The sequence below is a fragment of the Lepisosteus platostomus genome, chromosome 2 (genome assembly GCF_059453375.1).
Source record: "Lepisosteus platostomus isolate fLepPlt1 chromosome 2, fLepPlt1.hap1, whole genome shotgun sequence".
NCBI lineage: Eukaryota > Metazoa > Chordata > Actinopteri > Semionotiformes > Lepisosteidae > Lepisosteus > Lepisosteus platostomus.
The window spans coordinates 73,334,121-73,358,382 of record NC_142612.1 but is presented as its reverse complement, the minus strand read 5'-3'; the positions used below and the strand labels follow the sequence as shown (position 1 = coordinate 73,358,382).

The 24,262-nt window shown below is 36.9% G+C and overlaps 1 protein-coding gene across 1 annotated transcript in view; it reads right to left on the bottom strand.

Annotated features, from left to right (window-relative positions):
- LOC148677077 (calsyntenin-2-like) overlaps window positions 1-24,262 on the bottom strand; it is a 235,700-nt gene that overhangs the window by 35,483 nt on the left and 175,955 nt on the right. The window contains exons 6-8 of the mRNA XM_088617597.1: window positions 20,651-20,836; window positions 18,154-18,411; window positions 16,419-16,540 (exon numbers count right to left, since the gene is read on the bottom strand). Of these exons, the coding sequence (XP_088473723.1) occupies window positions 16,419-16,540; window positions 18,154-18,411; window positions 20,651-20,836 (566 nt within the window). The remainder of the gene's footprint in view (window positions 1-16,418; window positions 16,541-18,153; window positions 18,412-20,650; window positions 20,837-24,262) is intronic.

Genomic DNA, 24,262 nt, shown 5'->3' with positions numbered 1-24,262 from the left:
AGTAATTGAAAGTGAGGAAGCAAGAAAAAGAAAAGAATACAAACTAAATCTATTTAACAACTGTTGCAGGACATCGTTTGTCCTGTTTATTAAGGTGATCGGAGCTAACAGTGTAGTTTCATGGGCTCAAGGACATTATTTAATACTGTACCTCAGCTGGAAGTCATAAAGTTGGTATTTTATATTGTGTCGCCCTTCAAAACGCATTGTTGCATTCTTAAATTATTAATGCATATACATTATGTATCAGTGAAGATGATTACAATTATCTGGAAGCCGACAAAGCTGTAAAATGCATCATGTTTCTCATAAATGCAGACTAAATTCTTGAAAAAGATTAAACATTTATTGTCTTGAAGTTTGGACTGTGTGCAGTAGTACAGTTTATGAGCAAATGCAAAACAAAGACAATAATAGTTATGTAGTTTTCACACTATTTTATGCAATTTATGAAGAATTACTATTCTACTCTAATTCAATACAAAGGGCAAAGTGTACTTAGTAAATACATATTGAACAATGAAAAAAATGGATTTCTTCTACATGGAAACACTGCCTCTATACAGACCTATCACATTGTCTATCATTTTTTTCTCTGATTGATTTCTCTTTTCTAAATGCAGATGAGTCACAAACTCTTTGATCAGTTTATCATACTTAGCAATTTGGATGGAAGTGAGCCAGATAAAGCATTTGCTTATTTGGCAGCCTAGTCAAATTAAGTCATTTCTGTAAAACTAAAGAAGCTCTTTTACATGACCTTGCAGTCAGTGCAAAAAAAGCCATGGCTGAGCAGATTTTTTCAAATTTATCATTCATCACACTATGACTGCTTTCTTTAGGCAATTTCTTTTTTAATTAAATTCATTAGAATTAATTGCTTGCATTTGTATGGTGCTTTGAATTTCAAAGCTCTTCACATACAGTATAGGAGGAGATCCACTTCATGCACAACTGAAGAGCAGCACCCACCTAGGTCATGTGTGGCAGCCATTATATGCCAGTAGCCCCACTACACAACAGACCAGGGAGAAATGGAGCTCAAAGTGGAATTTAGCCAAAGACATGCATCTTAACATTCCTGTTCTAATGAGCAGTACTATGCCATCAATGTCTTAAAGCATTAAAAAATGCAAAGATGAGAGGCAAAGATAACAGTCAGTGATTGCAACTACATTTGCATCACATTTGTCATACTGCAAAATGATGGCAAAGTACAAACCTAATTTATTTTCAAGGGAAATACAATTTCTTTGGGGCAGAAAACTATAAAACTGAATTTACCACACATCTAAATCATGCAAGAATAATCTACTTTTTAGTATCTCATAATCCTTTAGGGACACTACTGTAAAGACGCAATGTCATGGTACTAATAAAAATCAGGTGGAATATTGTGTACAAAAATGTAGCAGCATGATGTGCATATAAAATAAAACATTAAAAACCATTTTAAAAGTGGAAAAGGTTCACCTTCCCCTTTGGCACAAATAACAACACAAGAACATAAAAAACATTACAAACAAGTAAATGGCATTTGACCACTTTTCCTTCTTTGGTTGCTAATAATTTAACGAACCAAGAATCCCATCAAGCCACTACTTTAAGAATACTACAAAGTCAGCTTCAGGAATGTAGCTAGGGAATTAGTTCTTTTCTCTGCTGAATGCTCCAAACCGTCCATTTCTCCAAACATTTCCATTTGTCTACTGACGTCCTTGATTCAAGATTAAATAGGATATCATTACTTGACAAGTTTCCTTCAGGTGGTAAAACCCTGTCTGTCAAGTGCTGAGCTGTACCATTTGAGTCTGTCTACATAATACTGCAAGACCTTTGTGTTTATACAGACAATGTGTTTTTTAATTAAACGGATGTGCAGATAAAATTAGCTTCTGGTTTCTGAAATAGAATGCAAACTGTGAACTCTAAATTATTTGAATGGCTAATGAATTATATCCTTTCATATTACAGTTAGTTTCACACTAAAAGATATACTGATCTCTTACACTGTAGGTAAATGGGGTTTTTAAAGATAGCTCAGGAGGGTTGACAGCAGCACGTTTTCCTTCATCTCTGCTGCATTAATTTATAATCCACCATGATGATGATGTCACTTCCTGAAAATACAATAGTAAGGCTGTCACTTCCCAGCATCCCACTGCCACCTGTACCTAAGCATCGGCACCTTGGTTATCTCCTCAGTCTGAATAGTGAAACTAATGTCTTCCTCCTGTGAATAATCCACTGTCAACAGCATGCTGTTTGCAGTGCTAAAAAGCTTTAGTCACTTCGTGAAGTTTTGTTGAAAACATTTTTTAACTGCCAACAAAAGCTAATGAACATGGGCAAAGACCAGCCTCCCCCTCTATTTACTTTAACACAGCAAGGAATCAGAATATGCTAACTAGGGAGCTGGGGAGAGTGAATATGAGCTTTCTTTTCTCCTGGGTCTAAGAGTTGATATTGAAATACGAGCTTACTAAATTTAGATAAGAATAAATTAGCGGTGACAGACTTCAAGAGTAATGATGTTTTAATTTTAAAAAATCCATTGTACTAATTGATGAGTCCATTATTTTGACTAGTTGAATGTTTTGTGCTGCCCAAATTGTAATTAGTTCTTTCTATAATGTATAGTACACACGGATATAATTCTGTCCAAATATATGTGCAATTATGATCTGTTGCTTTGCTGATTTTGCATTTTCTATCATTTGCTGAGTTTAAGTTGATATGTGTCAACCAGCTGAATGTGGTCACATGAGCACAGGAACTAGTGTGCAGGTATGAATGTACCTTTAATGAAGGGACTTTCTAATGTAATCTTTAGCAATAATAAAGGTCAGAAATACAGATATAAATTTCCAAAAGAATCATACCATCCTTTGAATGTACCCTTTGATCCTTTACTTCTTCAATCAGAGACAATCTGTGTCTCACAAATACAGATAAATCTTTTATGAAACAAAACAAAAAAGAACTAGGAATTTAACTAGTGCCTTTTAATGCTGAACATTATGTTTCATTTTGCATCACTAATGATGGAGTAAATATATTGCAATGGCAATAGATTGGGATAGATAGATTGATTGCACAATGTTGGCATGCTCTTGGAACAATAAAATATGGCTGCAGCAATTACAGTATTTCTGGATTGGACATTTAAATCCTGCTTATGAGTTGTGTTATCTTGTTCAAATGTCAGTATTATCAATATACAGGAAAATCAATGAAACACAGGATATTGACATGTGCCATAATGAAATACCTGTAATTCATCACTCAAGTGCATGCTTTCTTGTGACTTTGTCATTATTGATCCTTTTCAATGATATTTCTACTAACAAAAGTTGGACCTTGATTTACATGTGTGAGAGAATCAATGCATACTAAATTGCTTTCATACTGCAACTTTCCACCATCAACTTAAATCCAGACAAAAAAACATATAATGCTAGAACAATTTTTATTATGGATATACTGTAAATGTGGGATTTTGGATGGAAAACAATCAGTTTTATAGGTTTATTCAAAATCCATTGAAAACGAAAGAACCATCTGTTCTATTTTATAAAAAAATGTTATGTGACGCACAACCAGGTAAAGAAATGAAGGGTGTTATTTTAAAAATAAGAAAAATTATTTTCTTTTTGAAATGCATTTGAAAATCATAGCTTTGAGACCCCTCAGCAGTGAAGGCTGATATTCAGATATTCATTATGATGTCATTAGATTTGCACAGGGGATACTGCTGTCAGATCCCAAGCAGATAAACTGCACATTTCGCCTTCTTCATTCTAAATTATGCAGTTCAGACATTCAGCATAATTGGGGAAAGTGCAGGAAGGTTTCCCTAATCTTATTTTACTAGTCATTCTTCTGAAGAGGCAGCTCTAGTAGGGGCTCCTTATCTCTGTTGGAACTAAAGGAGGCAGTTCAGGATGTGACAAAGAGTAAATCTCCTGGCACTGATGACATCCATTCTGAAATCTATCTAATTCTTTGGCCCCAATTAGCTTCCCTTCTGCTTGAAATGATGCTTACTACCATTCAAAAAGAATAATTTCAGAATGTTAATATTGCCATCACCCACCTGTGATGACCATGAAAGACAAAATCCCTCACTTGTGCAAGATATGGTCCTATATCTCCTGACTAGGGACTTCTGACTAGGGACTTCACATCTAATAACATTCCCCACCTCCTCACCATTCCACACACAACTACAGGATAGTACCTCCTCCTGTGCTGTTTGTTCATTGGATAGTGAAAAGGCATTTGATCAACTAGAGTGGGAATATCTATGACCATTTCAGATTAGGTTTCACTAATATTGTGACAATTTTATGACAGCTTTCTTGTCTTCTAGGGGGCACTTATCAGAGATGCCTTGTCTTTAGAACCATAGCTCCAACTATCTGTCAGTATAATGTTTTCTACCCCTATTTCCGGTAACAAAATTCAACATTGCATATTACTCTGTGCAAATGATATATTGTTACATGTAGACAACGTTTCCCAATTTTTAAACAGGTGGGCACTGAATTGAACATTTTCCAAATTCTCTTCAGGCTAGCATCTCCATAATAAGAATGAATGTGCTTACAAGCTAGTATTTTTTTTAGTTTCATGACTCCATTTTCTGGCCTTTTAGAGTATTAGGACAGAATGCACACTTGAATTTCCAAATTCATCCAGAAAGGGAAAGGACCATACTGTATATTATATTTTCCACTCTGCAGCATGAAATATCTGCAGAAGGCCTAGTTCTGCCAAATTTTAAACTTTATTTTTATGTCTTAGTTTTGCACTGTTTGGTTTAATCCTGACATTCCTGTATCTTGGCATCCATGTGAAGTAAATATGGTATTTTTATATAGAATTCTAGATTTAATTTATTCTAGTCTCTCCTTAGACATTGTACTTAGTGTTTTGGCCCCAAAATTTTACAATTACTGTAATTATAAGCAGGAATTTGTTGCAAAGATGTAAGTTCAGGAAAACACAGTATGCTATCCCAACTATTTTTTGTAAACATACTGTAAGCTCCGTAAGGTATTTCCCATTTCTCGAATTGACTATAGAGAGATAAAGAGATTCACACACTAGCAGATATTTTTAATGAGGGTCTTCCTGAGGTGTTTTTAATGAGGTGGCTTGGAGTCCTGCAGCTAATTTGGTCAAATACTTGTTGACAGTGCTCCTGTCACTCCTGTCATAGCTGTCTGATTCTTGCTTTTTGTCTTTTGGTTGTACCCTAGAGGAGAGGGGAGAGTACCACCAGTTATGGGGCGGAGAGGGGGAGAGATGCTACAGTATGTTAAACTGTTGTTTTCATTTTTGGTGCTTTTTTTTGTAAAATATCGATAACTACTTTAGAACATTTCCATTGAAAATCAATGTGCAATAATATCTTTTTTAAAACATTGCTCACATTTTGAATCTGAGATTTAAAAATCACAGAACGTTCTATACCAGATTAATTACTTTGCATTCGTCTTTTTACTTTTTACCTCTTTTCCTGAATGCTTGAATAATGACGTTTGAGGCAACTGTTATAAGTACTGTATCTTTCCTTATTGTGTGTAGGGGACTTGATTGCACTCCTTTTAGCCTAAGGAGAAAATAATTTGTAATGTCAGTGTTCTGTATTTGATAAAAAACAAACCAGAAATTAAAAAAGTTTAAAGATAACATATATAAGATAGCATATTTTATAGCAATGAATTAACCACTGAAACACTTCAATGTCCCTTCATACTAATGAGTATGTATAGCAGGCCAGAGGCCAATTAATACTTCAATTAGACACAGCCGGATGGAGCATGAAGCTTCTGGTGCAGTGATTAGTTGATCAGCAGTATTCTCTCAACATTGTCACTCAGTCACTGAGCATATTCTGATATTCTGTGGACTCATCTCCAGATATAACACTTGCATGCTTGCTGTGTTTTTTGTTAGTATTAGCCTAGAGAGATGTTTTTGTTAAGCCATCATGTTGTTTTCTTTATGTTGTGCCATGTTCCTCAGTGAAATCCTTTTGACCTCATTATGGTCTCTGGCTTTGCTTATCTAACTCTGCCTGGACTTCACTCTGCCACAGTCATGTTTGACAAACACATTAGAAGGACACTGTCAGGAATTTGCCTTCTTTCCTTTAGACTTCAATCTTTAGCCCCCCAACCAGATCAATGACTTATGTAGAAGGGAAAGCATCTGACTGCGCTGAATTAACAGCAGATCAGAAGGCTGTGTAAACGCAATTTGTAATAGTTTATAAAAGTATGGCTTTACAAAACAGAAAAGAAGAACTATTAGGTGTGCATTCTAATGAAATGTAATAGGATATAAAATTTGGAAAACCTTTGGAAGGTGTGAAGGAGAATGCTGTAAAGTGGGAATGTATTCTGGACTGTGATGTGGGAAAAAAGATATGGGACTGTTATCTTGACCCCACAAACTGTTGAAAGGAAATATGCTTCATAATGTTCTGTGCATAACTCAGAGATGACACTGCAAACAGCAGTACATGGTGAGCAGAATGATCTCATAGCCATCAAACACTGGTATTGCTAATCAGATTAATTCAAACTGAGGGACATTTTCTCCACTGGGTCCACTATTCTGAGTTTAGAAAAGTTGCAAACAAGTCAACAACCCATAATTCCTAAAAGGTATGTAGATAACGACATAATTCTGTAGGACAAAGCAATCAAGTACTTAAACCCAATTTGAGACCCAGGGGATGAACAATCATCCCTTATCAAACATTTGGTATGGTTATGATTTTTTCTTAAAGCTATCAGACACCTCATCTCATTTTCAGAATTCTCTGGGTGCCATGAGTCTCAATTCGAATCTGAAAGGAACAGATCTTAAATTTCAATATCCTCAAAATTGATCTCTCAGCCATCCATCGATAAGGCATAACTGGTCATCACTTCCCTGATTTGGTTAATTATTCCACAGGTGCACATGAAAAACACCTTTAGGATAATGTTCATGCATTTCTTAATTTTAAATCGGGTAAGCACATATAAAGTCATGACTGTTTGAACCAAAAACACTGTGCTGAATTCCCTTGAGAAACAACTTTTTTAATGCCCTGCAATAAAGATTGCTTCTAGATTATGAATGTCTCTTTAGCAGTATTTTACAAACATAATTCATAATGTCAATGAAAAATACCCTTTTGTATACATTGAATTCCTTTACTTTGATGAAAAACCAGAAAGCATAAATAGCAATTAATTGTGTCATTTGCCGAGTTATTTATCTGACAAAGTTTTAGCACATTTTCATACCTTTTTATTTCCACCTGTGTTACATATTAATTAAATCAAGGTACTATTCAATAGTAATTACACCATACTATATTGGATACTGGCTCAGTTAAAATGGAACATCTACCCTAATAACCCAATGTAAAATCCAGTCCTTAAGTGGGTTATGAGTACATAGGTCCAAGACACCTTAGGGAAAAAAAAGCATCCATAAAAGTTTTAATCTGTGCTTATTATGTAGACGTTTACAGGAATGGGTTTTTGTGTTTCTATTTTTTAATTAAACCCTTTCTAATTTCATTTCAGTAAATTTAAGCTTCAATGTTGTTTATTTCTTTCACACAATACAGTACATCAATACCAACCAGACCTTCTTTACCCACAATGTTTCACATTTATGTAGTTTTGTTCCCCGCCTTGGGGAAGTAAAGAAGCTGTTATTTGTTTTATTGAATACAAATCATGAACATTTTTGAGTAAAAGTTACAGCACTGGCATGTTAGTGACAAAAATGCATTAGAGATATAATCAAGTCAATATTTTTTGAAAGAAACACATTTTTCAAAGATCCTGCAAATCAATTATAGTGAATGATCAAAGCTAAGAAATTCAGGCTCTTTAATACACTGCAATAAAGCTGTAAAACTATATTACAAAAGCAATGCTCAGTGTGAAGATTTAAGCTGTCCTTCATTCTGAAAGCAGCTGTTGTCTCACTGATGAATGTTATATAAGTGCGTGGAAGAAAAGACCTGCAAAGGTAGAAAAGGGAATACTAACCTTTTCTTTAGAAATATCATGTGTATCACATAAAAGTTACATTTCCAACAGAAATGATCAACGGATGGAGAAAAATAATCAGCTAATGAAAGTATATTTCGGATGCTTACAAGTGTCGACAGGAAGTGCCTGACTGAGTGACACAGCACTGTATCTACTATTTTGAGTATTTGAAGAAAATTAAAAGCTTACACATTAATCATGTCTTCCTTTACACATACATCCCCGGTTTCATTATGTAAGGCTGCATTATTCAAGCTTTCAAAATCCACAAATGCGTTAACAAACAGTATCGCACAAACCAAAATTACACAAGTGTAAACTTCAAGGAAGACGCAAGTGAAAACTTCAAGGCAGTGTACTTAAAACTGAGAACAGGAGACACTTCTTTGCCCAAACGAAACCATCTTTGATGAGCTGAATGGTCTGCTTTCGCCTGTAACCTTTCTTATGTTCTTATTGTAACTGGTGCAGCTTGAAATCATTCCATGTCAGACGTTCCCTAATTACCTACAAATTATTTTTCCCCTGAATCAACCATAATTGCAAAACAGTGAGTCTGTTTATTCAAATATAATATTGGGTTTTCCTTTTTCTGTGTTGCCAGCATATACAGATACCACAATTTAAATAAAAACAATTTTCTTCAAGGTTAGTAAGCTTAATGAGCTCCGTGAAGTTGGCCCCTCTACAGACACCACAAACGATGGAACCCACCTCATTCGTAAGTGCTACGTTTGTGCTGCTTTCGTTTCTGAGATAAAGCGCCTTGTGTTTTTCGGGTGAGCACGTGACCATGCACGGAGACTTTGACCTCCAGTAACCCCGTCTGTCGAGTTCAAGCGCTCTGATACTAATATTGAGACGTGCTAGTTAAAGACTCTTTCTAAGAACCAGCAGTTGCTTCATAATGTTCACCTTTTAAGGCTACATCCGCAACTCTTCTGATTAGGGAATGATATTGGTGACAATTTTAATTTTCCTGGTCACACAAACCCTCAGAAGATACTGGTATTAAAAGCACAATCAACCGCCACCCTCCACCCGGTCAGAGACACACAATTGCAGAACTGTTACTCTAGCAGCAGTAATGGAGCGATTGAACCCAGCAAATGGGGTCCCTGGAGGTCAAAGTCATAGTGCACAGTCACGTGATCACCCCTAAAAAAAGGGGGCTATATCTCGGGGAAGAAAGAAGCTGGGAAGTTACTTTCAACGGCACAGACCGGCACAAACGCAGCACTAATGATGTTGTAGGGGAGCTGAGTGACATCACGACCTCGAAAAAAACAAGGCGCTATATCTCAGAAACGAAAGCAGCACAAACGCTACTTTCGACGGCACAAACGTAGCACTAATGAATGAGGTGGGTTTCATCGTTTGTGCTGTCTGTGAGGGGGGCAACTTCACAGAGCATCTTTAATGCACTATAGCTGAGTTTCTGTATGGTTTTGCCATCAATGAATGCAATGGACAGTAAAAAACATTCCTCTATTACCAACAGAATTAATTAGCACTGGAACAGCAAAAAAAATGGCTAGAACTGCTTGATATGTCACCTTTTTTAGAACAGTTTATATCCAGAATTTTAGTTTTGAACAGTAAAACGCCAAAGAGGTGAACAGAGTTGCCACACATTTTTTAGGAGCATCATCATTAGTGCAGCTGCAATGAGTTGTGAGGGAGAACCCAGTTTGTGTGCCAGAATGAGCTGCTGCCTTTCTTGCTTGCTTTCACTTATAAGTGGTCTGGTCTCGAGACTCAGCCAAACCAGGCACATCTCCAGACGTTCCCCGAGTCTGAGCATTCTAAATAATTTTTTGTTCAAGTTTCCGTGGAAAAGCTTAATGAAGTCACAGCACCCTGGGTGTTTAGTTTTGCACAGCCAGGATGCTTGCCAATCTGCATTCCATTAATGAAAAAGAAAAGTCCAGCAGCACAAGAATGCATTATTGGAGTCATAGAGCATCTCTTTTTCACTTTCTATAGTATTATTTCAGCTGCTGCTGTGGCATGATAGTCAACACAGAAAGGGGATTACAAACGGCAGAAAGAATGGAACAAAGGTGAAGAAAATGTGTTAGCTTTGAATTGCGGCAGGCGGAAATTAAAGACTGAGGAATTTTGTTGTTGGCAACTTGTTCCGTTTTTGGGATGTGTTAGCTGAACTCATCTGCAATTTTTCATTTCTGATTTATCTTTTCTTAAAGGTGCTTTTCTGATTTTCTCATTGAAGATGTCTTATCTAAGGAAATGCAGTTTCAGACCTTCAGTGTCTTCTGATATTATAGTTCAAAACCACATAACTGGCATCCAAACTTTAAGAAAGCATGTTTACGGTATAATATCTGTACGATACGAGGACAGTCAAGTTTTAGATAATAGGGATACAGTCTATTAAACATCCCTTTCTATCCCCACTTGCACTATACTGTGAACTTTTACTGACACATTTTATGAAACATCATTTGACAGGTAATTGAATTTTTTTATCACTTTCAGGTGCATCAGAAGAAAGGAAAGCTTTGAATTATATTTATGTCCTTTGAGTTACAAGAGGTGCTGTAAACAATATTTAATGTCAGTTCCAAAAAGGAAATTACAAAAATACTAGGATGGGAAGCATTCATTTCTAAATTAAGACTGAAGGCATAGAAGGTAGATGCCTAAAATAATAATAAAAAAAACTGTTAAGTGTTCAATAATTTTTTCATCTGTTTCTACAATTAAAGTATGCCAGGAGCCACACTGTGATAGGAATTGTATATAAGGCACATATGCACTGCTGTAGTTAACATTCCAGAAGGCTTTGAAATCCCCAGGAGCCTAAAGTTTTTAATTATGTTTATCCAGGCTTGATTAAATCAACTGCTGTTTTGCTTCCCTTGTTTGTTTTATTACTTTTCTTTCACTTTCCTTAAATATGGCAGCCTGTGGTTAACAAGACACTGTGTTTATCCAAACTACAAAGTCCTGACCCATTTTATAAAAGACAGCAATGACCAATCATACCTGAAGCATCAGAATTGTCAGTTTTTCTTTCAAACACCATGAATTATGTTTGATAATAATATGACCTGTTTTTACACATTGAACAAACAAGAGTATAAGAAGATTTCATTAAAGTATTCAAAATCCTCAAAGACTGTGGTAGTCAGTCCAACAGGCTTTAGAATCAATAGTGAATCATACTATTCACTTAAATAAAACATAATAAAATAAAGTGCACTTAAAACTAAGAACAGGGGAATATTTTTACACAAAGTGTTGTAGTTTTGGGATCAAGATATCCAGCAAATGTCATCAAAGGTAATTCTCTGGCCCTTTTCAAGAAATCCTTGAATTGGTTTTCAACCAAATGATTTTGATGGGCCGGGTGGTATCCTTTAGTTTGTAACCTTTCTTATTTTCTTATGTTTGTGAATATTGAATGCAGTCAAAATATTTTATGGCTTTCTCTGTTTCCATCAGAATTTAACAGTCTACAAATGTATATGCATTCTGTATGTAATTAATTTTTCCATCCCACGGGCCTAATTGAAGGCACACTTTAAATTTGAAAGTCTTTATACTTCAGCCTATGATGTTCTCTGTGTTGTAGAAGGGTGGCATGGTGGCAAAGTTGGTAGTATTGCTGGGGCCCTGGGTTCCATCCCAAACCTGTGGTACTGAGTGGAGTTTGTAGGTTCTGCTCTGGCTTCCTTCCACTGTGCAAAGACATACTGATAGGTTTATTGGCTTCTGGGTAAATTGGCCCTGGTGGGAGTACAGTACAGTAGAGTAGTTTATTGCCATAAGAACACGTACATTGGAATTCTCAATCTCGCTGATCCCTAGTAGTGAGACAAAAGAAAAATAAATGGTAGACCATGTAAAAAGTACGTACTGCAGACGTGTATTAAGGCGCCGCAGTTAGCCGTTGAAGATGCAGAGGGGTAGAAGCTGTTCCTGAGTCTAGTGGTCCTTGCTTTAACAGGTGTGTGCATGTCTGTCTCTGTGTGTATGGCCTGTTTGCTAGCCAGGGTGAGCTCTGGCTCTCCTGCAATCCTGTATTGGATAAAGCACTTAGAAAATGGATGGATGAATATATATACTCAGGTGACCAAAGTGCTTCTTGCAGCTGTGAAAAATGTTTTTCTCTGTATTCAAGTCACCAAGGATAAAGGTGCTGGTCACATTGAGATGACCTAACACCTCTGGTGTACTGTTATGTAATATGTTCTTCATCGACCCATCTGAATGTGTATTCAATTTCTATGCTCAATGGTGCAAAAGCTCCCAGCTAACCTTATTCTGTATGCTCCCCATACAAAAACGTATTAAGTGGACAGTCTAATTCACACTTGTGTAAACACTAATTCATGCATTCTTTCGCTGCATTATAATCAATTAAAGCGAAATTAACTGTGAGCATCAATTCCTAGCTCTAAATACAGTGAAAAATAAACAAAAGTTTGAATTAATTGATAAACAGCAAACAAGATAATCACTGAAGAGAAACATTATTTAATTTGTAAATGCATTATGATAAGCATCAAATTACCTACCGAGGTTCTTCAATGGAAAGCATTTTTACTATAACACTGAGGTGCTTTAAAGCATCATAAACATGTGAGTAAATAGAAGGGATTGTATTTGAACAATGCAAAACAATGCAAGTGTTTTTTGTAATATCAAAAAAAGCAAGTGAAGCATGACATAGTAACAACTAAGATTCCTAGTTTCCCAGGGTATTATTCATTAGTGTTTTGAAGATGACAAGTAAATTAGGATTTGAAAGCTCTAGTGACATCCTGCTCACTGACGGTGCTCTAATGAAGTAGAGTAACACTGGAAATGGTTTATTATCAAAACACCACAGGTTATCCAATGTGCGTTAGGAATGGGATGTTTTCATGTTGAACACCTTTCTAAAAAGGCTATTAAGTTCTCTAAATCATTAGTAATTTCCATGCATGTTCAATGCTGCTTGGGTTAATAAAAATGTCCAGATTCTAACTTCCCTATTAGACAAATATTGAAGTGCTTTTAGCTGTACCAAAACACTCCTTTTACAGCTTTTAATTCCCCCAATTTTAGATGTACATCTGATTATTGTTTCATCGCCATCCTGCAGTGTCACCTTGTCTGCGGTTGCCCTGGGAAACCGGAAGCATTCTCATGGGGGCTCCAGGTTTTCCATGGCTCTCTGCCGAGACCACTTCCCCGTCAGTCTGTCCTCCTCCATCACTAATTGGGCCCTCAATTATTCCATCATCCCTTTACCCTATGTAATTCGCAAGCAACTCTGTAGCAGTGCTTCATCACTAACCATTCACAGGCAGTACTGCCTACATGCACGTCACAGTCCGGCCTCTTTCCTCGGCCTGATTGGTCAGCAGTCTTTACTTCATGCAGTCCTTCCCTGTCTGGAACCTCGGACCTCTCTCCCGTTGCCTGACCCCACTGCTATCAGGCTCCATTCCTGAGGAGCTTCAGTCGTCCAGAATCCCAGTGCTCACAGCAGACTACCTTCGTCTAACCACTGAAGCAGACCTTACTCTGTGCAGTCTCTCTGCCTGACTGCCTCCATCTGGCTGCTCTCTGAGCAGTTTCTCTTGACTCCTGAACCCAGCTTCCACTGGTCAGCCTCTTGTCTAGGCAGCTCCCTTCGTCTGCTGTCCCAGTGCTCATCTTGGGCTGCCTCTGCCAAACCTCTTTTCAGCATCTCTCTCAAACCGCTTCACCTCCTTCTTTCTGTCTCCCTTTCTCAGTCCTCCTCCAGAGGCTCTTCCAGCTTTCCCAGTAAAGCCCTCCCGGTTTCTGGTTCACAGTTTAGTGCTGCACCTGGGGTCTGCCCGTGGCTGTGCCATTCAGAGGTTGCAGGTTGCCAAGTGTGGAAGTGAAGCTGGGACCCCCTCTTTGGATCTGGACCTCAGCAGTGGGCTCCCTCAGCCCGGTCCAGGTGGCACCTGTCATACCTCCGTTCCGTGCCATTCCAGGTGCTTTCCTAAAGGACTGCCTTCCAGGAGACAGTGTTGACAGTGCATACCTGACCCCCTCTAGGCATGTGTGTTGAATCAGCCCAGCCCCAGTGTCCTTTGGTGGGACCGCTCCGAGAGGGAGCCTCCTGTCTGGCCTCGTAGGTCGACTGCTCCTGGGCTGCACTACACCAAGAATAGACACACCGCACTGGGTCTAGATAGCTCTTCCATTGTTCCCCCTGTCCTTCCCTTGGAGCCCTGCTCGGGATCCGATCGTTCAGGGGCTCATGCTTCAGCCCGGTCTCAGGTGCACCTGTGGTAAATCCGTTTAGTCCAGTTCCATCTGCACTTCCGAAAGACTATCCCAGTACTGGGTGCAAGCTCCTTTGGACCCCAAGCCAGGCTCCCCGTTCTCCTTACTGGTCAGCCATGGCTTTCTAAGCACCACCGACTAGGTACTTAATTCCCTATTATTCACTCACTCAATTTCTTACCATCCCTTTTCCTCAGCTGTTCCGGAGCTTGACTCCTTCACCGGCTTACACTGATAGTCAACACTTAGATATTCAGCATTACCCAAAGTTATTACATTCTGATGCCCTTTCTTCTAATAACAAGCTGAAAAGTTCCCAGGAAATAACCTAAAAGGCAATTTTTCTAAAATAAATTATAACGTACTGTAGTTGCCATCTGCACAACCAAGGAAGCAATAAGTTGTTTGGAGACCCATTTTGTCCAATTCATTCTCCTTAATACCTCTGTATTCTAGTAATATAAGGTTCTCATGTATACAGTATTCAAACGTTATATACAGTATAACTCGCAAGGTTTATATGTATTCATTATGTGAAAAAAATGTATATCAAATTGCAGTATACTACACTATACAATTATATATGCATACTTACGTGCAATAAACATTAAGGTTAGTTAAATGTAGATTTTGTGTAACTCTTCTTTCTGTGACTCGAACATTTAAGGGAAACATCTTACAAAATTTATAGGATAGAGCTCTATTGTTCATACACACTTTGTAAAAGCACACAGCCTTGCAGATTGCCAAATGCTGTTAAACCCTAAGGAAAAAACTACAGGGAACAGATTTTGGAAAAAGAGCTAGCAAAGCAATATGAAATTATCAAAACATGCATAAAACAATGCACAGTCATTCTATACCTGTTCATTACTAAGGAAAACAGGTAGTGAATGCCTTGCAAAAATGAACCACACTTAAGTGGAGGACCTCAGAATCACACTGACACATTGTGCAAAGTTTTCTGCCAGGAAGCAGATTTCTCAACAGCTTGTTAATTGAAGGCTCTGTGAGTTGATGTCCCAAAGGATCATCTTCATGCCGCCAGATTACAGTTCATGAATTCTGCTAAACCGCCTGCGATTAGATTTTTTTCTTTGGCAATTAAAAATCTCTGATAAATAAAGAAGGGGTGGGCATTATAATAATTTTTAGGAAAACTGATGAAGAAGGCTTTAAAATTCCATTAATTCTAACCCTGAGGTTTTACTTTTCCTGTGCCCAAATCTGCAATAAAGGTAGACCTTACTACCAGATAGGTAAAAATAATTAATAGAGCAGAAAATAATTGGCATGATGAATAAGTTAAGAGACCAAATCTTCTTTTCTGGCTTTCTATCCCATCCTTTTCAGGTCCCTTGTCCTCAATTGCCTAGCTCAGGAGAGATGTATTGGAATGGTAGATGCATGGTGAATTAATGCCTTCTCCTGATGCATATCATCATTTTGAGTGCCCTAGTAAATCCTCCCTCAACTAAACAGAGGCTGTGATAAATTAAATCTCACATTCCTATTGAACTCCTGTGCCATTTGCTCAAGATCATCCAATTGCAAGCACTTAACTAGACTGAAATTCAAATATTTTCCCAATCAGCAATCATACAATGTACAGTAAGGACTCAAGGATACCCATGACTTGCTCACTGAATGATTCTGGAGAGAAATGTGTGCAGATATCTTCAATTTAGATCCAAACACTTCGGGTTGCAAGATAATAAAAAAAAACACTAAAGCAGAATGCATTCCTCCTTGTCTGAAAAAGCAGACGCTCTATCTCAGCCTTTAGCTCACTCTAAGCCCAGTTACAAAGAAATCCCTCTCAATGCTTTGTCTCCAGCCTGAGATACCATTAGCAAGAGTAGTGTCGCTTGACTTCTGCCACAAATGCCCACCAAACATTTAATTTATTAGATGTTCCTTACCCTTTATCTAAGAAGCAAGGTAAAACTATTCTCTTAAAAGCCCTAGCTCTTCAAGATTTGAAATAAAAAAGGAAAACAATCAGTACGCATCTAGAGCCACCAACATTAATATCCGTGTAAGGCCCTTGTCTCAGAATGCAAGAAGGCTGCTTACCTGATCCAGTTTCCAGTGGAACTCAGCGGGACGAAAAGTGTCAACCTGATTAAAATCTCGGCGAAGTAAGAACACCAGTCGACAGTTGTGCACATACAGAGCATAATGGTGACGGTTCATCTCTGCAGTAAATGAAAGAAAAGTAAGGTGCAGATCAGTATCTATTTTATTGTGAAGGCTACTGTAAATAACAGGGCTCTTGTCTGAAGTTCTGTTTTCATCCAGCATGAATAAACAGGACAAGGATTGAAATGAAATTCTTTGCACTTTCTAAAATCTGCTTCTTAGCTGTGGTGTGTATTTCCCTCACCTAAGGCTTTCGTCCATATCGAATAATAGACAAAAACCTGTTCAAAACATTTATATCTTTAGTTATACTTTTAATACAGTGAACTGCAAACAGGAAAACAACTTTTATGGATATTAAAGAGAAGATTATAACAATAAAAGGTCTACATTTTACCAATAATCTCCACATAAAATACAGAAAATTTACATCTACACAAATGTATTCTTACTATTACTGAAGGAAATTCTGTATTAAAAAATATGATTTAGACATTCTATACTTACAAGCCTTGAGTTACAATAATGGAATATTTCATGAAGATAAAGAAATGCCTCATTACGTCAACATACTATGAAGTTCTTATTATAAAATATAATTGAATGTTGGTTATCTCACTTGATTATTGACAAAGACACATAAAAGCCAATCAAAGAATAATCAGACAGATTTGTCTAATAAACTCTACAGAAGTACCATCGCCAACACATTTTCAAACCAAGACCTTTTTTAAAAAAAGCTGGTCACATTGCTGACATCCAACAGTTTACCAGCTAAAACAAAACATCAAATCACCCAAAAATAAGCCTCATAGGAAAACCTCTGTATGCCAATCTGAACCTTGGGCAAACCAATTGGAGAGAAGAATTACAAATTGGTGTCTACGTCTTACACACTGTAAAGTTATAAGAATTTCCATGCTTCAGTCTTTCCATCCTAAACAAGAAGATCTTGAGAATGTGAATCTAAACAAATGCACCTAATTCATTCAATTTTGTATTTTAGCTTAAGCAGTTCAATATTTATTTTGTTAATGGGTTATTAATTGAATAACATGAATAAGAAACTCCAGCAATCCATTAAACCATGGTGAATGCATGACCTTTCATTGCATTGAGAGTATGACCAAGACAACATCAGGGCTGTTGAAATAAATTGCCACAGAGACAAGATGAATGTGTCTGACTATTGAATACTTGAATACAAGAAAAGATGATTTTGTGTGTGTGTGGAAAATCTACATGCTAAATAGTTTTACAGTCATGGTCAAGTTAACCTCTAGAGTAACTCAACTAGTAAACCAACCATGATGTATTTAAATAGCCATCTGTGACTGAGATCCAACAAGTGGCAGAGCTCAAGGCCGGCAGTGCATCGTCCATGACATGCTGGGCTCAGAGAGCTTGAAGTTATGTCACTGCCAGGAGCACCACACTTCCAGTCATGCTAACTCTTCTGCAAGGTACAGTCGAGCTCACAGTGTGTCAAATACAAAATGGCAAAGAAGTCCCTGAGTTATTTTTGTTCCTGTCCCTGTCACTGCTGGGTAGAGGCTGGCAATTCTAAAGTCTTAAGGTAAAAAAAACAGAAAAATAATGTACAGCCCCACTTAATAAAAAAAAAAGATACGTCATGGAGAAATAAGTAGCACAATGAAATGCTTTTTACCAGTTTTGTCTGAATTGCACAGGAGGGTCTCTTTTTCTGCTCGAAGACCAGGGCTGGGTCCATGTTTCATCCACGTGGCAATGGTGAATTGGTCGGTCAGATTCTTTGGCACCACTCTGTCAGGAATCTTTGCGGCTTGCCGGCCATCAAACTTAAATATTAGGTCGCTGTCCCGTCCGCTGTCTGTCAGTAGAGTCGCTGTCCAGTTCGTGGCAGCACCCGGGGCAGGAAGCAGGTCTGTGCTTCCAGATGAGGCCCCTGAAACACCCCGCACCCAACAAAACAAACAAGAAGGAATGAGGAGAAGAAAAAAAGATCTTTAACGTCTCATCGATACTTTGGTATCTATCCTTCTATGCTTTAAAATACTCTGAATTGTAGATTAAATTATACAGTTCAATTCCAAGGTGAGTGCCTTGTACACATAATGTACACATAGTTCTCTGAAGAAGTATATATTCCTCTCCCTTTTTACTTAAATGTTTGTGCTTTAAAGGAGACCAGTTTATGGTTAAGCTTTCAAACACTTTTTTTTATCCTGTAAATGAAACATTTCTTGAAAAAAGTATGAAGAATTTTGTACTGTGAAAGCCAAATTAAAGCTTTTCAGTGTCTCTCAGTATCTTTTCAGTGTCTCTCCTGTATCTAGTTTTATTTAGAGTACTAAAAACAGAGAAAAAAGTCAATATTTAATAATGAACACACTCACTTGCATTCTATTTAACTATAAGCATTGTTAGTGTAGTTTTCATGAGTACACATGCAGCATTACATACTGTATGTGTACTAATTAAAATTACACTAAGTATTTATATTCAGATTTTACATTAAGTTTATAATAACATAGGTTAAAATAACAAAGATTTGATTTTCATTACTTAGGTTAGAAGTTCATTTAAGAATCCTTAATAAGCCTCAGTTCTTAGCATATTAGGGGTATTGTTAAGAGCAGCAATATTCTATTAAAAGCTCTTAAGCTTAATAAGAATGAATCCATCTGTTAGGACAATGAGTCTAGTTGGGCTATTATTCACCCACTATTGTGAAGTTTTGTTTCTATTAACTTTTTTCTCTTTATAGTTTGGCAAAAAGTTATTGACATAGTTAGACTATTTTAAATTAGTTCTTTTAATGGATGTGAAAAACAATGAAATAAGAAAGCTGTCTCCAGTAAGTGTAATGTATTCTGTTTTGTAGTGTCTTTCAACATTACTCAAAATTGATTTCGTTTTAAAAAGCAATCACAATTTATTTTTATATTCTATTAGATAATGACGGTAGAGCTTTGAAAGGCTGATTAGCAGTAAACCATGCATACAAAACAAGTTAGAAAGGACCCGAATGCATTTAGATTAGGTTATCAAGACATCTTAAGGGCCATTCCTTAAGCTTTTTGTAGTACTGCTGATTTGGCACAACCAGTTCTGTGTTTGGCCATAAGTAAATAGACACCTATAATTTAAATTATGATTGAACAATAGTTTTCTCAAGAAACACAGAAATACTGAAACTAGTAGCTGTAGCTGTGTCAATCATTATTTGAATGTCTATAGGTTGTAGCAAGGCACTAGCATGCTGGCACTGTTTTATTATTTTCATTGTGGAAAACTCCCTCACCCTGCAATTTTGTTTCACTGTCATTCAAAACTTCCCACCCGTACAAACCAAGATTTTCTTTATAGACACGATGGTGATTGTGATGGGGATGGGCATTAGTACCTCCCGAGGAAAGTAAAATCATGGGTTGAAAAAAGTTCACACCATATCCAAAATACTTTTCAAGTGTTGGGGGTTCACATCATAAGTAACTAAGACACTGTGAGAAATGTACTTTTCCTTATTTTTCTTGAAATTCCCAGACTTTTTTGCAAGTCACATGTATCCCTCCTATATTAAAATTGGACCTTTTTAATTGCTTGTGTGCTCTCTACTGTGCTCATTGTTTCCTTTGTGCAATATCCTTTATTATTACTTCACTTCTTGAAACAAATCAATCATAGCCCATGCGATGGAGATATTGCATGACTGCTCTGATTGATTCTTGAGCCTGTATTGCCATTTGAGCGGCTGATTGATGTAGGGTGCTCTTAGCAGTCCTCCTGAAGTTAAAAACCTTTCATTCTGTGGCCTTTGGACAACCACTACTAACTGCAAGAGCTATCTTCTGGTATCTTTTTAAACCTGACCATCATTCTGTTCCCTGTGGATATGGGAATCCTGAGTGTCCTTGATATTTCTGACTGCCTCCACTTTCCCACTGTTCAATGATTTGACCTAATGTGAAATGTGACAATTTCTTGGAATTTGGCTGGTTACACACTGCAGGTATTTTGCAATCTGTTGCTGTATTTCTCCGAATAAAGACTTTATAGCACACTCAGAAAAAACTACACCTCATTTGACAAATAAACGTATTTTTGTCCAAATAGAAAATAAAAATAAAGGTTTTACTTCCCACTACTTTAATTGAATAACTGTATTTTCCTACACAACATACCACAAAGCTTTTGTAAAGACTTCTCTGAGTAGGTCTCCCTGTCACATCCTTTTCCAATGTGGTTTGTCTGTAGCTCTACAGTTGTTCTTACAGAAGAGACAGGGCCATCACAAGTTTCCAGATGCATTTTGGGAAACAGCTGCTTGCTGCCTGTTCCTGGTTCATATTCAATCCGTTTATTCCAGCCTGAAAGGAAACATAATAGCAAAAATATTGTTTTTCCAAAGATATAAAGAAGCAAAGAAGTCCTTCACTTGGTAATCAAAAAAGGAGCGTTCCCTTTTGTTAAGATATGTCAACATTGATTATAAAACATTGATATGAAAACCACATAGAAGCTCATTTTTAAAGTTTCGTTCAATGACATATTAAAAAAACCACCAAATATATCTGCTTCCTTCTGGCTACATGAGATCATATTAAGCTTAACTTAGCTAGCAACAACATTGTATTTCGTGGCAACAAAATAAATATTTCTCCAGAAACATAAATGCTATGTTAAAGCTCATTAATCCACCATGCATTGTGCTGTCAGATGCTGTGGCTGTATAATAACAAAGCTTTTAATCGGACTCATCACCATATGCTGTTATGAGAAATCAGAAACCAGAGTCACGTGCTACATCTGCCAGGGTTGTGCGATGCTGCTGTGATTGCTTTCATGTGCAAGGTAATTGGGTGTCTCTGAGGGAACTGCATTAGGCAGTACTTTTTACTGTACCCCCCCACCAACATACCTGTTTTAAATTCATAATAATATTAAATAATAATGTAAATATTTGACTAATATTGGAAGAGCTTCTATACTCTATACTATATTGACTTCAAAGTCTAGGGTTAAGTCTGCTTTGTACTTCATTCTTTTTGCAGAGAATATTTGGTAATATCAACAATACATGTGAAATTAATTAAGGTTTAGAGTCCAGTACAGCAAACTATTCTGGTTTAACAGTCTATTGTTGTTAAGCCCATTAGAATCTCATTTCCAAAGCAAAATATGCCTATGTATTAATGATTCGTTTTAGTTCCACTAATTTCATAATTATACCCGAGGAAATCCAAAAACTTACTCTCAAAACTAAGAGCATTTCAATAAACACTTACTTGAGGGCTGAGAAGCTTATTTTCTGATGCTTACAGAATGTTGAAATGGTTAGATTTTTCCCACAAGTGAATAATAAGACTAATAATTAATAATAATGGACAAGCTCTGCTAAAGCTTTCCTGTGGGAATTCTTACGTTCTGTCCTCTTTAGAGTGTGGTAACCAAGGCGCTTTCAAATACTCTGCAATAGAAACATACTTTACAGCAGCAGAATACTAGGCCTTCCACAACTTTAATTTTTAAAGAGAATTTTAGCTTCAGGAATATTTTGAAATTCTGGCACTTTCCTCTGTCAGCAGATATTTTCCAGTCTCTTTTTGCCAACAGCTCAGAGATAACTGGTTTAAAATAATCAGTATTTGTAGGAAATCTTTGTCTGCAGTAAACTGTGATGATTGTGACTAACGAGATATAGCTGCTTATAGCACATGCAACATCTGTGCATTCGGACTATGCATTATAAATCCTCTTGAAATCTCTGTCTGGCCATGTACAGTATATCTGTTTATATAACTACCAACGTTGTTGCCATTTCTACTGAGTTACAAAATTCTATTTTTTGTTGACAGAAACACCTGAAACATTCAAAAAAGATTTCAACATTTTCGTATAACAAATAATAAGGGAAAGGCTTTAAAAGTCCTTAAATCTCTTTGACAAAAGAAGTCAATTTCCATGTTTGAACAGTCTCAGTTGCAAGCATTTTGAGTCATATGGAAATAGTAATATGCTCAATTATAGAATGGAGCACAAGTCTCGGAAAAGCTGCACTCATATAAAAACATTTTAAAATTCAGAAAATAAACATAAATCCTTCTGAAATGGAAATACTGGTGGAAATCCTCTGTAAGGACTTAGAGCAAAACTAAATGGCAGTTTCAACAGAGAAGAGAACAAGTTGAGCAAAAAAAAAACACATTTAAAATACAAGGGCACTTCTAAACTTTCATTAAAAAGGCTTTTATTAAAGGCTAATTTCATGGTTTTTTTCCACACTGGATTTGCAAGAAATGAGGAGGATGAAAATTTCAAGTGTTCTCCACTCCAATCTATTAATCAGGTGCTCTGCAGAAACTGTTACAGTAATCAGCTAGACCCTGCTTCTGCATTCAAAACATCAGCCAAACCCAGCCAAACTACAAACCTCCTCGGAGGCTTCAAGGTAAGACCTGGACAATCACCTTTTGCTTCTTGTCTCTATCTAGACAAAGTGAAGTCTGAGTGAATGGGATAGTGTTCTGGTTAATTCTACACAACTAAAATCTTCATTCCAGGCCAAAACCCAAACACTTTGAGACAGACATCTCTATCTGAACAAACTGCAGGAGACCTGAGATTTCTTTCAGATTCAATTGCAATATTAAAGCCCCCTGGTGTTTGATAGCTTGACAACAGGGGATGTATATCACCCTTCAGTATTTCATATACTGCATTACATCTACCACTGATTTTAATAAGACTAAAAGACGAGCGTGAACATTGGAGTATAATCTGCCTAAATTAATAATTAGACTCATAAGCACCCCTCTTCAGGTTTAGAACAAGACCAATCACACTGAGAAAATTACAGCCTTGGAAAACAGGTATCTGTGAATTTAGCCATTTAAAAAAAAATGTCCTCCTAATCTCATCCTATTTATTTTCACCACCACCTTCATCCTCACAAAAAACGTCCAGATAACAGATGGCAGGTGTGCATGTTCCAAACGTTATCCAATCAGCTAAGCATAATTTCATACAAACCAGTGGCAAAAAGTTTTTTTTTCCCTTTTCCATCTTTTGGACGTAACAGCAACAATTTAATCAGGAAACGTCTCGAAAAAGAACCAAGAAAACAAATCAGCAAGAGCAGCAGTCAGCCTGGAACCGATGATTACGGTACAGTTGTATCAGGACAAAGAATCTGAATGAAAAGCATGATGTGTCTGAAATATGAAGACTGTTTAGTACTGCACCAGAACAAAGGAAAACAAATATGCCTACACGTTAAAGGGCCAGACAAATAAAATCCATTTTTCACAGAAATAACTTAATCACAGATAAAAGTGGCCAGATTGAATTCAAGTTTAAAGATTCAGATCAGAAAATGTTCAGATCACTAGTAATAGTAATAGGAATAGTAAATATTGCTTTAAAGTAGGGTTTTCCAAGACCTAACATAAACAAATAGCTTTCTGAAGAAAATTGGGCATTTTCAAATTTAAACTGAGGCTAAATGTTTTGGGGTACATATTCTACAGTACGTACTGTTTAATATAAAAACCATCCGGGCCATACTGAGGGAAAATGCAACAGAAAGTGGCAGCATATCATTTGTTTTCCATAGCTAATAACAACAGTAGCGTTTCCCATGTGGAACCATGTAAATCAATTTTATTTCTCTAAATTTATTTATTTCAATTTATTTCTTTTATTTTTTCTCCAAATCAGGAATTGAGTTGATACTTTATTGTACAGAGTGAAGCATAATGTAGTTCCTTATTTTTATTCTCAGCCTTGCTGATGTT